The 16079-nt window shown below is 36.5% G+C and overlaps 1 protein-coding gene across 1 annotated transcript in view; it reads left to right on the top strand.

Annotated features, from left to right (window-relative positions):
* The window catches only part of MPP7 (membrane protein, palmitoylated 7 (MAGUK p55 subfamily member 7)), a 105328-nt gene that overhangs the window by 25353 nt on the left and 63896 nt on the right, over positions 1–16079 (top strand). Inside the window, exon 3 of the mRNA XM_010151429.1 lies at positions 15868–15945. Coding sequence (XP_010149731.1) covers positions 15868–15945 — 78 coding nt within the window. The remainder of the gene's footprint in view (positions 1–15867; positions 15946–16079) is intronic.

The raw sequence follows: 16079 nt of genomic DNA, 5'->3' as shown, positions 1-16079 counted from the left end.
AATTTTGAATTTATGAGACACCTTTACTTCCCTTTGTTTTAGGTGCATTAATTTTTTTATGATTCCTATTAACACTTTCATAACCATTCTTTCATGGCTTCTCTGTGGGAATATCGTGCTGGTTTTTACTTATTTCAGCTTTTCCACTGGTTTTCCAAACCTTTAAGAATGTAGGTAAGAGTGACCTTTCATACGCTGAGGTTGATCCTCTGAAGATGGATACAGTTAGAGAGTACTTCAGTGCATTTCAGTCATACTGCGGGAGCTCAACTGAGTTAAGCATGATCAATATTTGTAATTTGTTGTTCTGTCAAGTGTAAACTTGACGTTTTCACATGATATGAAAGGTAATGTGTTGCCTTTTGTTTTTGTTAATGTTAATTCATCTATGGCATAAAAAGGTAAAAAAAAAAAAAAATCCCTGTTTAATGATATTTCTTCTTGATATTATTAGAATTTTTGCTGATTTCATATCCAAATGCAGTGTAAATCAGACTAGGTCATGCTGCTTAATGCTTTGGTTGCATTATACTTGGAAGAAAAGGGGGCAGTTCCTGTCAGGAAATATCTTGGCACCCCAGTAGTTCGTACTTTTGTATCACTGGCCTGTATTTTCATATATCCTTATTTCTTGAAGAATAAAATTGCTAAATGTATCTCTGTATTCTTTTAATGATAGTAGGAATGCTAATACAGCTCCCTTATCGTGGTTACTGTCCTTTCCTCTGTCGTTAGGCAATTTCTACTGTTTTGCACCAGCTTTCTGAAATGTAAAGTTACAGTGTAGCTGTAATTTTGTACACCTGTACAAATACGTTTGTGTTACTCCTTCCAATATAAAAAGAAATGAATATGTTTGCTTTGATTTGAAGCTTCCTGTAAAATGGGTTTGCATGTTTGGATGATTTAGTGTAACAGCCTGAACTGCAGTGGTCTGAAAAGGTACAGGGAAATGGCAATAAATCTCTCCAAAATTGCTGCAATTTTTGTCCAACATTTTGACATTATTTTTCATGCTCCTCTTTATTCTACAACACACATTCCACTTCAGTGTTGGCGTTTCTCTGTCCTCTGCAAGGAAGGTTGGAAATTTGTTATATCCATTAACACTCTTCTAATTATCTGGTTGTACTTACTTGGGTTGTTTTACTCCAAACACATCTCTCTATCCTTTTAAATAAAATTCAGATGCTGTCTTTTTTTTAATTAAAATTCTTACTATGAATCTTGTGGTTTGGTATTAACTAATTTATGGAATTTCCATTTAGTTTAAATTTTAGCCTGGCACCTTGGCTGGACTGTGCAGGCCTCAGTGCCTGCTGTTCTTATCTACTGTGATTTCTGAAGTACTCACTGCAAGTCTTCCGCCGCTGGTTTTTTTGATCTTAATTTTTTCTCCATATCTGTGTTCTCCACATTTTCCTATTTTTCTGAATTTTCACCTGCTTCTACCATTATTCTCAGAAACTGAAATAAAAATTACTTTCACCTAGTGCCATGTGTAGTAGGGAAGAAGGGAAAATCATCCTTTACTGACCACCATAAAGTACTTTGTAATTTTTCTATCTATTTTTTAAACTTTTACAAATTAACATGAAAATACAAACTTTAGGTCTGGGATTTCAGCAGGCATATGTTCTGTCCCTTATTGTCCAAGTTCCACTTGATTTGTTGTGATCTGTTTGGACAGTTGTGCTAACTATCAATCACCTTTGCTTTCATGACCGTGGCTTCATTAAAGAGTATTTAGGCAAATGCTTCATTTCACACTTGCAACTTGTCCTAAGCATGTACTTAATTTTAGTTTTTAATTGTTTTCTGATTTGTTTTGCTTTGTTTTTTAACCCAGACTGTAAGCAGGCAGAGGCAGAAGGGAACAGCAATTTTTTTAGCTTGCTCGCCTGTTGGCAGGGGCTGGTAGAGATTTTGCTCGTTGGATTTACACACCCTTGTGTGCTGCTGCTTTTTGTTTGTGAGTCTTTCTTGCATACGGTTCATGTATGGGACTCTACTACTGTTAGCTTTTGCATCTAAAATTCTTCATCATGATTTGTTTGCATGACTTAAGCCACTACAGTTTTTGAATGTAAAAATGCCTAAAAATCAGTTTCTCGATTTCATACTTGAGAAATAGTGTAAACGAGTATGGTTAGTTCTTAGGATCTGTTTTTTGTGTAGGAGACTTCTTTTAGATTAATTTGAAAATTTCACAAGTATGTAATCTGTCATTTTATTAGCATTTTGGGTTGTGATCCAGTGTATGTGGCACTTCGGTATGGTTTTAGCAAATTGTCTTTACAGCAGATTTCTGCTCTGATGAGGGAGGTGTTAAATAAAAGTGATGGGTTTTTTTATCGTTTGCATGCTTCAGAGTAACTTCTTTTTAAAAGTGGCAGCTTTGTCTTGAAGCGTGTGATAGGGGAACAGAAAAGTTGTTTTACATGTGTATAACTGCCTAAAAGGTGGGGGTTTTTTCTTATGATTTTCATATATATGTACATGCAGCTTTCAATGACAATATTTTTCTTAAAATATAATTTATAGTGGAATAACATGATGTTCTGAATTAAAATGAGAGGGTATGGGCTTTGGGTTTTTTTGTACACCTGAATTTTAATTACTTTACCTGTGCTGTATCATAACATGTTGCATGGATTGTAGAAAAACCTGAAAAATGAGCTCATATTTCTCACATAAATTGTACTGACCCCACTAGATGGTGCTAATTGATAAATGTATGTCTGTGTGATATACATATGTGTGCATAATGTCTATGTGATATATACATTTATATAAAAAATTAGTTCAAAGCATGTGTGTCCAGGTCTGTGGTAAGTTTGGGCTTTGAACGGGTTAATTCTGTATCACTGAGCTGTACAGAGATATCATATCTCTTCAATATGATTAGGAGCTCAGGGAACCTGAATTGGATTGGATCTTGGACTAACTTGCATTGAGTAGAGACTATAAGGATGGTGCTTACTGTACTAAGCAGGAATAAACTGAGCTCTTCATGATTTAAATTTATCAGGCTCTGCCTGAATAGTGAAAGTGAAAAAGCACAAGTGTATGTCAAGGTTTGTTAGGCTGTATGAGATGTATCCTACGTTTTTGTCTATTTAATTAATGTTTAATTGGCATTTCTGTAAAATCTTAGTTATGCAGAGAGTGGAGTTTGGTGGGATAAAAAATAAAGAATTTATGGTTCAACTTTTGGTCAAGTTAGAAATCTGTTTACTTGATGAGCAGGGTTAAGAAAGTTTTCTCCTTTGGGTTTATATTGTTAATGGAAGAGTGGAAATCATTTGGTTTTGGAAAAATGTCTGGAAATTCAGTTCTGTGTAATGACGTAAAAGCAAAGACCTGGATTCATATTTATGATGAGTGCTCAAAAACAGGAATATCAGGAGAAATGACCATCACAAAGCAAATTGTTTACAAGTAAAACATACTTATGGGCAAATGAGAAACTTTTACTATTTTATATGTAAGGTTTTCTTTTCTGAACAAAAAGGCAGGGCATTTATTAAGGGAAGTTTTAAATCTAGGCACATATGTTTTTTTTATAGCATCTGAATGAAATCTTGAACTTAGGCTTCAGGGAAGACTATTTGCTGTGAATTTGAGACGACCTGATCTTACTGTGCAGTGCTGCTTCCCCTTCTGAGCAGATTTCCAAAGACAACTCTCATCTTTCAGTTCTGTCTCACTTTAAAGCTTTTTCTTTAGCTGTATTTATTTGATGAAGCAGGACAACACAGTTGTTCATTTAAAACGTGTCCTGATAGCTTCTTTATTTGTAAAAGTGTTCTTTTAATTTAATACCTTTTTAAAGTGCTATCTCCATATTCTTAGCAAGTTACCTCTTCAGTCCTCCAGTTGGGACTCTGGGAATAATTTAAGATGAATGGGTATTAGTATTGGGACAGGAAGTATTGTATATTTATGTTTGAATTCACTTTATAGCTCTTTCTTTGCTAATCAACATACCAACATAAAGCAGTGGGAAATAATGAAATGTTGGTTGGGTTTTTCAAATTGCTGAACTAGATAATCAAACAAGTCATGAGATGTTCAGGATTGCAGTTTTCCTAGATGTCTCTCAGTAATAAGATGACAGTTGTTGCTGGAATATTTTGTGCTTAAAAGGACTTTAGATAGTGATAGCTTCCAAAAAGCAGTCAGTCAGCTGTTAACATGATCTTTTTTTTTTAGCTTCTAGCTGCATCCGGTCTATTTCTTTCCTTTTTCAGTTCAGTTTAGCAGTACAATCATTTTGTCCCTTTTTCTTTGAAATATTCAAATCTGATATTCAGGAGCAAGAAACATTATATTTTTCTGTAGTACAGAAAGCTGAATTTTCTTAGAAAAAATCCTCCTCTCAAATTCATTAAGATCTTTATAAAAAGTTACATTTCCCAAACAGAGAAGCACTTTTGCTATGTAAAAAAAAAAACATTATACTTGTGCTATTTAAAAAAGGTTTGTCATAAAGCTAAAGAAACTTTACATTTCTTAAAATCTGACCAATATCAAGACTTGAAGTTTTAAATTTTTTGGTATTTTAGAGTAATTATTGAGATTTTTTGTTACACATAATAATAATTCGAGTTTTGTGAGTCTGTTGCATTACTTACACTCATGTGGTACCTAAAGAGGAAGTATCAACAGAGTATTTAAGTGGGGAAAAAATGGAAGATTTCCTTAAAGAAAAAAGCCCAAATTTATTTATGGAGGAATGAAATACTGTAGACTTTTTTTTTTTCTGACCTATCTATGTTCATTAGTATCTTGAATGAAGTTAGTTTTTTCCTCAAGTTTAGTATTTAGAACCATTGTGGAAACATCAGCTGTCTGATTGTTGCAGTAAGGATTATTTCTGTCTGTATTTAATTACAACTGTGCAACTTTACTGATTGCTGTTTCTCAGAACTGAAGGGCTTCAGTGGGAATTGTTCCTTTCTTGCTTACGTGAAGTATTCTTTAAAGTCTATTTAAAAAGTTGCTTAGACATGTTTACATGACAGTTATATCAAGAAAATATTGCAATTGGTTCTAGGTATATCATTATCAGTTGTTGGAAGACCAAGAAATATAAGGTTGCAATAATTTTTTTTTCTGTTTGGAAGTCATTGAAGTAGTATTAGTTTGAGAATTAAGTACATTTTATGTCCGTGATTAGTCCTTGTCTTCCTTTCTGTGATAAAGAAACTGATGTTTAGTTCCTTTGGAATTGTGCTCTGAAATCTTTGGATAGAAAATGGTGGTGTAATCCTGAGTATCGTTAGCAGTTTAAACTGCACTCTTCATATATGGACTTGGAAAGCTTTGTTGTGTGTGTGATCAATTTACTATGTCTGCACAGAAATATTTCCTCCAGTCACTTATAATGCATGAACATAGAAACTTATGTAGAGAGTTGAAAATTGTCTTTAATAAAAGGTTTGGTCTGTTGTTGTGAATGGTGAATCCTTATTGTTTTGTTGAAAGGAAGAGAGAGAATAAAGACCCCAAAGTCTCTTTTCCATTTTGATCTCAATGATTCATTCAAAAAGTGATGTTTATTGAAGTAATACTTCTGGAGGTGGGTGAGTAAAGATTGCCACTGGGTGGGAGTGTATGGATGGAAGGGTGAAGAGCCGTAAATTGGAGAGCACTGTTGTGACCTGGAAAGCTGAGTTCAGTATTGCCCTTCTGAGTTTTTTTTCCTCCAACTTTTACCGAATTTAAGATGGCTTTATATATGTCAACGTGTGCTTTGAAGAAAAGGATTGCTATACTTTTGTTTTAGCAAATTCAGACTGGTACTTGATGGGTTTACTGCTCAGATTTTGATTCACTTGAAAATGCAGTTAAGAAGGGTAGTGCATTGGAATTGTAGGGATCTTTTAGCGTCCATGGACTCCCGTTTGAAGACTGGTTGTTTCAAAGGGGAAAAAAGTTTGATGTTGTTCTGTTCTTTCCGTTCAAGGACTTCATGTCCTTAGCTCACACAACAGAGTGGCTTCATTCAAATTTGGAATTTTTCTGATGCTCTTTTCTTTGGAAATGGGGTTAAAAGTACAGAAAAACAATGCTGAAACTACTGTATACAGTAGCCATGTAGGCTGTTTGGCTCTAAAGAGGTAGGGAAATTTATTTTGGAGCAAGTGCAACTTGTTTGGCTTTGGTCTGAACTTCCTCTGTCTACCTAGGGACCCTCTTCCTATAAGCAAAGTCATCAAAACCTTTTCTTATTACTGACAAAAAAAGAGTGCATTTGAATGAAGTCTGTGAAATCTCATATAATAGCAGCTTTATTTTATTGTATAAGGAACAATGAATTCAAAGCGAAAAGTGTTTCTTACAGAAAAATAAACATTTTAAGAAACTCTGCAAAGAATAACTGGGTTTGTAGCCAGTTTAATCTGTTTTGCTTAACATTGCAAAAATAAAATAGCTAATACATTAGTCTTATTACACTACGCTTTCATATTCATTCAGACCAACATTTTCTTGTTCTTGAGTCCTTTCTTTTTTATTTATATTGACAAAATAAACCTCTGAGGTATTAAAATATAATTAAAAAAATGGGCAGCATCTCACGAGGGAAGCTATAAAGGAGTTAAAATCACAAATGACCGTGTTGGAGTATTCTGTAGCAGGAACAAATATGGAAATGAACATTTCATGTAATTGCTACTTAAATCTTTAAGATTCTAGTGGTTTTAGGATCCTATTTGAATAATAATTATCAACTGTATGAAAAACAGTTGGCATGTTGTGGATTATCAGTAATTAAGAAAAAAATATTGATTGTAGACATATCACAGGTTAAGGTTACCAATGAAGTAGACAGTAGAAATTCCAGAAGAGAACAGTTAGAATGATGAGAGGTCTGCAAAACATGATCCATGGGGGAAGATTGAAAGAGTTTGGCTTGAGGTTAAAAATGACTGAAGAAGTACCTAAGTTTTCATGTTGAAGAGGCCATCACTAAGACAAAGCAACTACTTTGTTCTTCAGGATCAGATGAGAAGTCAGGAAATCAAAATGCAAGTCCAGTGCAAGGCTGCTGCTCCTGTGGCTGTAGGATCTCAGAGGACTGGAAGCCAGGTTAGAAGGGGCTCCCTTGCAGGCACTAGAGCAGACTGTTGGTCTGCTGAGCAACATCTTGGTTGATTCTGCGTGTTGCAGGGCCACCTGGCTCCGGCTGTGCTGAGGTGCCCTGCCCATTCTGTGCGCGGTACTAGCTCTGTTCACACCCCTGAGGAGCTGCCAGACAGAACTCTCGGCAGAACAGTTTCATGAGCAAGCGGTACCTTTTTGTGTCATTAGAAATCTATAGAACCTGTCTTTGGTTACTTGGCCGTGGGCAAGAGGGGTTGGATGGGGTGCTGCCATTCTGTACAGGGCCTCTGTCATTTTCTCAAAACTCTTCTGTTCAGTTTCTGTACATGCAGATAGAGAGGTTGTCATGGTCAAATTTCCACATTTAACAAAACCTTCAGGATACTGTTCCTTTCTTCCTGATGAATGTGTCTGGTATTCATCAGCTACCCCAACAAGTTCCACAGCACCCAAATGAACTTAAATATGTGGCATGCTATTTTCAAGGTACTTACCTGCTCTTGCTTTCAACCAAGGAAATGGTAAGCAGAGAAATGCTACTTTTTTTTGCTTATTTACAAATAGAGAATGGATGGGCTGTCATTTGGGAAGGTGGCAGGGAAGCAGGAAATTGATTGCTCACCACATTACGAGTCTCATACTCTAGACCTTTGCATTAGAATGCCTACATCTGGGCTAAAAGTTACTGCTGAATTCCACACTCAACTGCACTCACACCTTTCCTTTCCTATCTGTTCTTGTCTCTTTTCTAAGTGGATAATAAAAACCACCTCACCAGTCCTCCCCGTGAGGTGTATTTTTCCTGCATTTAAATCTTGCTGACAGGCAAACCACCGCTGGCTCTCCAGGTTAGGAAAACTGATTCTCAGGTGCTATAGCTGTAGCCCTAAAATATTCCCAATGAATTTTTTTTTCTAATTCAATTTTAATGGTTCTCATCTATTTGATTTTGAGCTAAGGTGAAGGTATGGTATATGAAGATAATGCTTGCATTTAGTAGGTTTCTTTTATGTGCTTTGGTGACACAAGAATGAAAACCGGAAATTCTGAAATTAGAAATATTTTAAGACATAGACTAAGATTCAGGTATGCAGGTGTACCCCACTGCTCATGAAGGATGTGTTTGTTAAAAGTGTCAATAGCTATCTACTTACCAGATGATTAAGTACTTTTTCCAATAAAAAAGAAATGCGATGGGGAGGTGCATCTAGAAATACATACAATTTAAGTACAGAGGGACAGTGTATATGGTGCACAAAAGCAAGAGCAGGATCACCAAAACCATCAGTTGCTCACTTAATGTCTGACTTGGTTTTCTCAATGCAGAAAGAGTGGAAGAGATGTGTTTTCATTTTACAATGAAAATTTAGAGGTGGGTCCTTACAGGCCTGAGAATTTGATTAGATCTCTTTAAGACAAAATTGAATCTGGCAGTGCCCTCATGACCTTGTCAGACTAGCCTCAGAACTGCTTAACCTGTGAGACTGCCTGAAATAAACCCCTGGGTGCTGGGGTTCTTCCTGCCTCTTCCTGAAGCTTTGCATTTTCTCTGTTGTGATCACCTTCCTCAGATGTGCCCTGCTCATCAAGGTTGATCAAGGGTGAAGGACAGACAAATGAGGTAATGATGCACAGTGTTAAATGATTGAGGAGGAAACTCTGAAACCACAGATTTAAAAAAAATAATCCTTGGGGGGTAGGATTTTACAGTACAATTTACTGCAAAGTGTACAGGCATTTTTTCTATAATTCTATTTCTGGCTAGACAATAAAAACTAGTTATTTGGCTGGAATGACTAATAACTCACATGATCTGAATTATTAGCAAGACTCTTTTTTGACCTTAACAAAATCAATATGTCATTTGATTTTGCCAGTTGTGAAAAGCTGCCTTCTTTCCCCACAAGGTTGCCTTCTTTCATTTTGAGCATGCTCTTACTGCTTTTAAAAATCTAATTCATAATAATTGTGTGATATTTATAATCACTGTTAACTGGGGACTTCTGCTGTAACAACTGTCACGCATATAAGCACTCCATAACCAAGTTCTTGCTTGTTGATAGTGTAAGTTGAAGCTGTGGCCTCTCAAGACAGCACCCCTGCTTTGCATTCATAGCCCCTGATTTAAAATACTGCTGCTCCAGAAACTTTAAATCTGTAGATAACACTCCATTGCATAATTTTTACAAAACATAACCTGACAGGAAAAATGCCCTTAAATATAATCTAATGTAACTATTACCACATTTTGTAACTTGTAAAATTACTGTAATTGTGCATACAGTTCTGAAAATTTATTTCTGAAAATGCAATGCAGGTAGAAATTTCTGGAGGAGCTCTGTTTTGAATATAGGTCATCCTGATTGTTGGGTAAGGAACTTTTTTGTCATCCAGTACAATCGTAGGCTGGACTCATAGCAACCTTACCTGTAAGGGCTGAACAGATGCTGGTGTAGATTTAGATTAAACATAAAGAAGAAATTTTTTATGATGAGGGTGTTGAGGCACTGGAACAGGTTGCCGAGAGAAGTTGTGGATATGCCCTATTGTTGGAAGTGTTCAAGGTCAGGTATAAGCAAGCTGATACAGTGAAATATGTTCCTGCCTATGGCAGGGGGTTTGGACTAGGTGATCCTTAAATGTCTCTTCCAACCAAAACCATGCTATAATTCTATGCTTGGTAGCCCAGTTTGCATTCCTTTAATGCAACTGCAAAGATTTTGATAATCTTGGAGCACTTTGGGCTCAATAGGCATGTTTATTTGTTCGGTTTTTTTCAAATAACGGACTGCAAGTATGCATATGACCCGGAACACAGAGAGTGTTGGCAGTTTCTTTTGTTTTGTGTGTTCTGCTGTAGCACAAAAATGAACACAGAAATCACAGTAGTTTTTTGCAACTTTAGGACCGTGATCACAAGCTGCTTTCCTGTAATACTTACAGTGTTCCCTACAGTGTTGATATGAGTGGGTTTAATCTTCAATGGACATAATGTTTTGAGCTGACAAAGATTAACAAAATCCCATCATTTGCTCTTGGGCCTCATTTCATTTCTATGAATGAGTTGCTTACTTAAGGGATTGCTAAATGAACTAGTTACCAAGGGCTAGAAATGCCCCCTTTTTTCAAACTGTATTAATGTCTCCAGTTAGAACCTCTCTACCACCCATCCCCCTCTTCCCCTCAAAAAACCCAAAAAAAACTCAAACCAACTGCACACCCAATAGCACCGTATGGGATAAGACTCAAGGTAAGGAGTCTGAATTTTTGGATTTCCATCACAGAGTTTAGATGCTTTGTTGGTTATTCCCTTGTTCTAGCTGTTTGCGAGGGGTAAAAAGAAGTAAACAAGTAATGCAAAACCTATCACTCACCACTAACTGATCCATGGCCATCCTGTTCCCAAGCAATGGCTGCTTTAGAAAAACATGGCATTATATGGTGTGGAATATCCCTTTGGTCATTTTGGGGTCAGCTGTCCCAGCTGGGTCCTCTCCCAGACTCTTGGCCCATGCCAGCCTACTCGCTGAGGGTGCAGTGCAAGAACAGAGAAAGCCTTGATGCTGTGCAAGCACTGCTCAGCAATAGCTAAAGCGTTGGTGTGTTATTAGTGCTGGTTTGGTCACAAGCCTACAACACAGAACTGTACAGGCTGCCCTGAGGAAAATGAACTCCCTCTCAGCCAAGCCCAGTATAACAGTTTATACCAGATAGTCTACAGGCTTTGTGTTGGGTTTTCTTAAGTGTTTTCATGCTATAGTAATAAAGCAGCTTATGATTCTTTTATTATACTGCTAGTTTTTAGTTCTTTTGTTAAGGTTGTCTAACGCTGTTGTTCTGAATGACCTCTGACTACTGACTCTTAACTGTTCAGGCAGAAATATTTCCATGCCGTTAGCCTGCTTTTGAATTCTTTTGAACTTAATGCTTCTGCTCTTTGGAACAAGGTCTTGAAAGAGAATTGCTCATTTGTTGTGATGAAACTTTTTGCTGTGGAAAATTGGGCCAGAATCGAGGTATCTGTTTTTATGTTTTCAGAGGCTTGCTTTGATATTTGTGCCATTCTCTCAAAAGCCTTTCTGCACTGTGCAATCACTTAATTTATATTCGAGGCAATTTAATGTTACTATGGGGAATGAAATTATCTTGACAAACACTGAGTACTTAGCTATGATTTAAACATTTTTTTTGTCTCTTCTAAAATACATAATGCTAAATTCTTAGCCATGTTCTGTGCCTCTGACTGCGATTCAAGTCAATTGTCCTGACTAGAATGTGATTTAAAGGCTGTACATGTTCTAAGAAAGTCAGTTTTCAAGATGTTGCATTGGGTATTTGAAATGAGTTGGCACTTGATTTGTTGCTCTGTTTTTCTACGCCTCATGTGTTCCTCATTTCCCATTACTGCAGAGTTGTTTATATATTTAAAGTTCATTAGCATGCTAATGCTGCAATTATAAGTACTATAGAAAGGTTTGGGAACAAATGCAACAAATTTGCATTCAGTCCATATTTCTGCACTGTGTAAATAGGCCTACAGACACCTGCTAAATTATGCAAATAAAGCAAATAATTGGCTAATTATTCTGGTTCTTTTTATCTGATACAGTAGGGTTCTGGGAGGAGAAAAGGAGGGAATTAAACAATCCTTTTAAAATTCTACATCAAACAAAATATACATACTCTTTCAGCATAGGTGATGGTATGCAATTAGAGTTTGTGGATGTTTTCATGGTTATTTTCGTTTGTTTCACTGTAGCCCATCGTTTGTTTTTTCCTTGTAATACTTTGTTTTACCTTGACTTCAAGTTGTCAGTCAATTAACACAGTGAACTCACTGTAGTACCACTACAAGATAGTACCACTAGTGATCAAATGGGGACCCCAATTCTCATCTTGGAATAGAATGTCAGTATTCACAGAACTTCGGAAGTCTGCCCGAAGTACCCTACAGTGGAAAGCATACGTAGTCATTAAAAAAAAAAAAAAAAAATCAAAATCCCAACAACTTAGTCATCTGTTCAGCAGAATGGCTTTGTGTTTTATTTACAGTGCATAACTCTTGCTTTAACAGACTCTGTCTCATCATTGAAGAGATTTTCAGGGTTCCAGCTTTATACCTAAGTGTCAGAAGAACTTAAACCAGACATATTTTCTAAGTTTTAAGCATGATACGTTCCTGTACTCTCCACACCTTCCATAGGTTTCTGCTAGAGAGAAGGCAGTAGTATTAAAATTACTGGACAACAGATGTAGACACAGAATACAAAACGAATTGTTCTCTCTTCAAGTATTTTGAAGCTATCCTCATACTTCTCTCAGTATGTTTCAGGATGGTTTTAATTTGTTACAGTTCAACTGCGTTCAATGATATTTGTAAAGAGGCAGAGTACTTGCACCACCTTGTCCTGTTACTCATTTCTGTGTCATCATTTTCATCAATGCGGTCACTTAATCTAGGTGTTTCGATTTCAAATCCTACTTATGTAAGAACTTAACTTTGGAAATATAATGCTAGTTGTACATATACTAGCATGATTTACAAATTTCAGATTTGGGAAAATAATTAGCTGAAAGACAGCATGTGAAGAAGTTGCCAAAATGTGTGGCTGTGTGCACAGTAGTTTTTCTAAAGGGGTAGTTGTAAATGCAGCCACTCATTACCCTGAAGTCTGGCAAATTCAGAGGCCACCAGGTGAGTTTGCAACTGCGCTCCATCCTTAAAAGGCAACAGAGATCACCTAGTCACCAGTGATTAGGGAAAGCCGAGAGCTGTACCCATATTCTAAAAAGGCCAAAAATACAATGTGGGGAACTGGAGGCCAGCCAGCCTTACTGTGATCTGTGGGAAAAATTAAAATGTCTTGGAACACGTTTTTAGACACATGGAGAGAAGTAGTTGCCTGAAAACACCTTTTTGCCTCACTGAAATTTTTGCTTTGTCAGTTGAATTGCACCAAATCTCCTGTCTTGCTGTGTTCAGGAAGCTATTACATACAGTAAGTGCTGCATGCGTTATGAATACATTAGTTATCCAGCAGTTAGAGGTAGGTGGTACCTGTAGGAGAGCAGTAGAAAGTAGCATTTTTATGACATGTATGATAATTTTACACTGATACGAAAGGTTATCCTTGTATATTTTGTGTATTGTAGCTTTGTGCACAGGTCAGTGGTTTTTAAAATTTCCTTAGGTAATTCTTTTAAATTACAAAGAGATGGAAAACAGATATTACCGTATAAAGATCTGATTTTAAAAAAAGTAAATTCATTTAGCAAACAAAGCAAAATACTAACAAATCAGATGCTTTTTGAAAAAACACGAACCAACTAACCAATCAACACCATCTGTACTGCATCTCAAATGGAAGTGTGCTGAGGCTGCAGTGTCTGTTAACATAGTGCACATAATGTTTATCCCGGGAGTCACTCATAGTGCCAGTACAGTAAATTAATAAAACTTCCAACCTGATGTAGAAAAACTTAATATCTAGAACTGTTTAGTAATAATAGTTAAATTTTCCTGCTTACTTGATTAGCTCCTGGTCTTTGCTCCACATTTGATTTGTCATTTACTCTTTACAACCTCTCCATCATCAAATAAAACCTTAAGGACTTTCTTTAAATGCTTAGCTGAATTGTAATATTTGCTGTTAGGAACATAAACTGTTTTCAGCTATTTGCTGGTTAAAGGCAGAGCCAATAATTTCCTAAAGTTACGCAGCACCTTCCTTAAAATAATTTTTTTTAGTTTTGTTGCACAAATTTACAATTTTCTAACACTTTTAAAAAGATATATTGCACAAGAATGTCTCAGCACTTTTTTTTTGTGGGCTTTTTGTTTGTTGGTTGGTTTTTTGTTTGTTTTGTTGTTGCTTTTTTATTTTTAAATTATTTTACTTGTGTGGTGTTGTTTTTGTGGGGGTGTTTTTTGTGTGGGTTTGTTTTTTTTTTTTTTTTAATTTACTGGTGAAGGCACCTGTAGGTTATCCAGGGTAAAACCAGCTTCATCCGCAGTGCCACTTCTATTTTCTAGGAGAAAGCAGAAGGTCGCGTAGGCGACTGCTTTTAACCTCAGAGCTGATGGAAGCTCAGTGTGGAACAAAATCAAGATGTTGGCCGAAGCAATCAAAAAACATGATGGATTTGACACCTTTTGATTTATTACACCTTTTAGTTATTCCAGTTCAGAGTCTTAAGTAAATTACAAATTTCTGCTAAACTCCAGGAGCTGCAGCTCCTTGTTTTGTTTAGTTTCTGTGCTTTGTGAGCTAGAAATATGAAGTTTTCCAGTCGCTTATGCTTTTGGTGACATCCAGAATGGATTAGTTCTTACTTTGCTGAGTAAACAGTGTCTGCATAAGCTATGTATAACTCAGACTCATGTTCTGGAGATAATAGTGCTTTGCATTTAGTTTTCAAATACTTGATGTTCAGAGCAAATCATTTTATAACTTAGCGATTGAGCAACTGTGTTGTCTTCATGCTTCACCCAGATGTGGCAGAACTTCGGTATCCTTTAACAAGCCACGTACAGAAATAATCTTAGGGTTACAGAGATGATGAAGGAATTGACCAAGACTTAGATGCCGTGCCACATTACATTAACAGTGTGTTGTATGGCCATTACTTCAAAGAACCTATAGTACAAATGAGTAAAAATGGGGTATCATTGGTGTTCCCATACCCCAAGGCTGTGAGGGGCTCCCCAGCCAATTCCTGAGCCCTGCGGCCTCTGCCAGACCTTGTGTTCCCCTCCTTGCCAAGCACAGAAGTCCTTGATTTAGCTCCTTCTGCAACTCCTCCAACCATCTGGAGTCCATGCCTCCTTCAGAGCAGCGTGACTGAAGTTGAAATTTAAGAATGGGGGTGTGTTTGCATCAGTTCAGACTACTGCTGTTGTCTTCTTTTACATTTGAATTAATATTTTTACATCTGTGTATCTTCAGGAAAATAATGTAAATAAAATTGGAAGTTCAATATTTTATGCCATTCCAAAATAACTTAAAAAAAAACTTGTTTGAAGCTTTAAAATGCTTTGGTTCTTTTAAGCTTTCACACTGGAGAAATCTAAATTTTGAAAAGCATGACTTGTGGAGGAGGGAAGAGGCTGGATATTTAAATGATGGTGTATCCTTTCCCCTTTTGAAAGAACCAAAGCACACTGCATTTTTAATGTTGATAACTCCCCATTAAAATCTTCAAATGCTTCTAAATGACTTTAACTTGCTGAAGGCCTGCCTTTTTCTTTCAGATGTGTTAGAATTCATATTAGCACTACTTTGCCCTTGTTTCTGAATTATTTTAATGATGGCAGCCACTCCACCAAGCTGTCTGTCAAGATGTGGGTGGCAGGCTATTATTTCACTTCATAAATCATAATTTACAGGGTTTTTTATATCCATCTTGGGGATAAACACTTTATGCTTTGTGTTTTCAGCAGCAATATAAAATGTAATTGATACTTAAAGCAATATGTTAGAAATATGGACACAGAAAGCTAGGAGAGAAAAATCACAAATGTTTAGTTTTCCTGTGGGTTGGTCTACATACTGAGCATTTTTTCCATCTGATTTCATATTCTTAGCACTTCAACGAGGATGATGATGAATTACAGTTATATCATTACTGCATGTAGGTTACTGTAAGGATGTTTCTTTAGTTACAGACACTCAGCAGATCAGTTAGCTCAACAGGGTCATTTTATGCTGTTTCTCGGACTGCTAAATACACTTATAATTTTGTGCTATTGTCTTCCAGATTCATGAAAAACTGCATTATTATGAAAAACAGAGCCCGGTGCCCATACTCCACGGTGCAGCAGCTTTGGCAGATGATGTAAGTGTCCCCTGCTGAGATCACTGGTACCAAGTCTCCCAAAAAACTGTCTGCAAGCAGAACTCCTCATAGTGCAAACATATGAATATAATCCTCTGAGCTGAAATCATAAGAAGCTGCAAATGTTTCCAAAG

The sequence above is a fragment of the Eurypyga helias genome, unplaced genomic scaffold (genome assembly GCF_000690775.1).
Source record: "Eurypyga helias isolate BGI_N326 unplaced genomic scaffold, ASM69077v1 scaffold3610, whole genome shotgun sequence".
NCBI lineage: Eukaryota > Metazoa > Chordata > Aves > Eurypygiformes > Eurypygidae > Eurypyga > Eurypyga helias.
The sequence above is the reverse complement of the archived record's forward strand: the minus strand, read 5'-3'. Positions and strand labels throughout refer to the sequence as shown.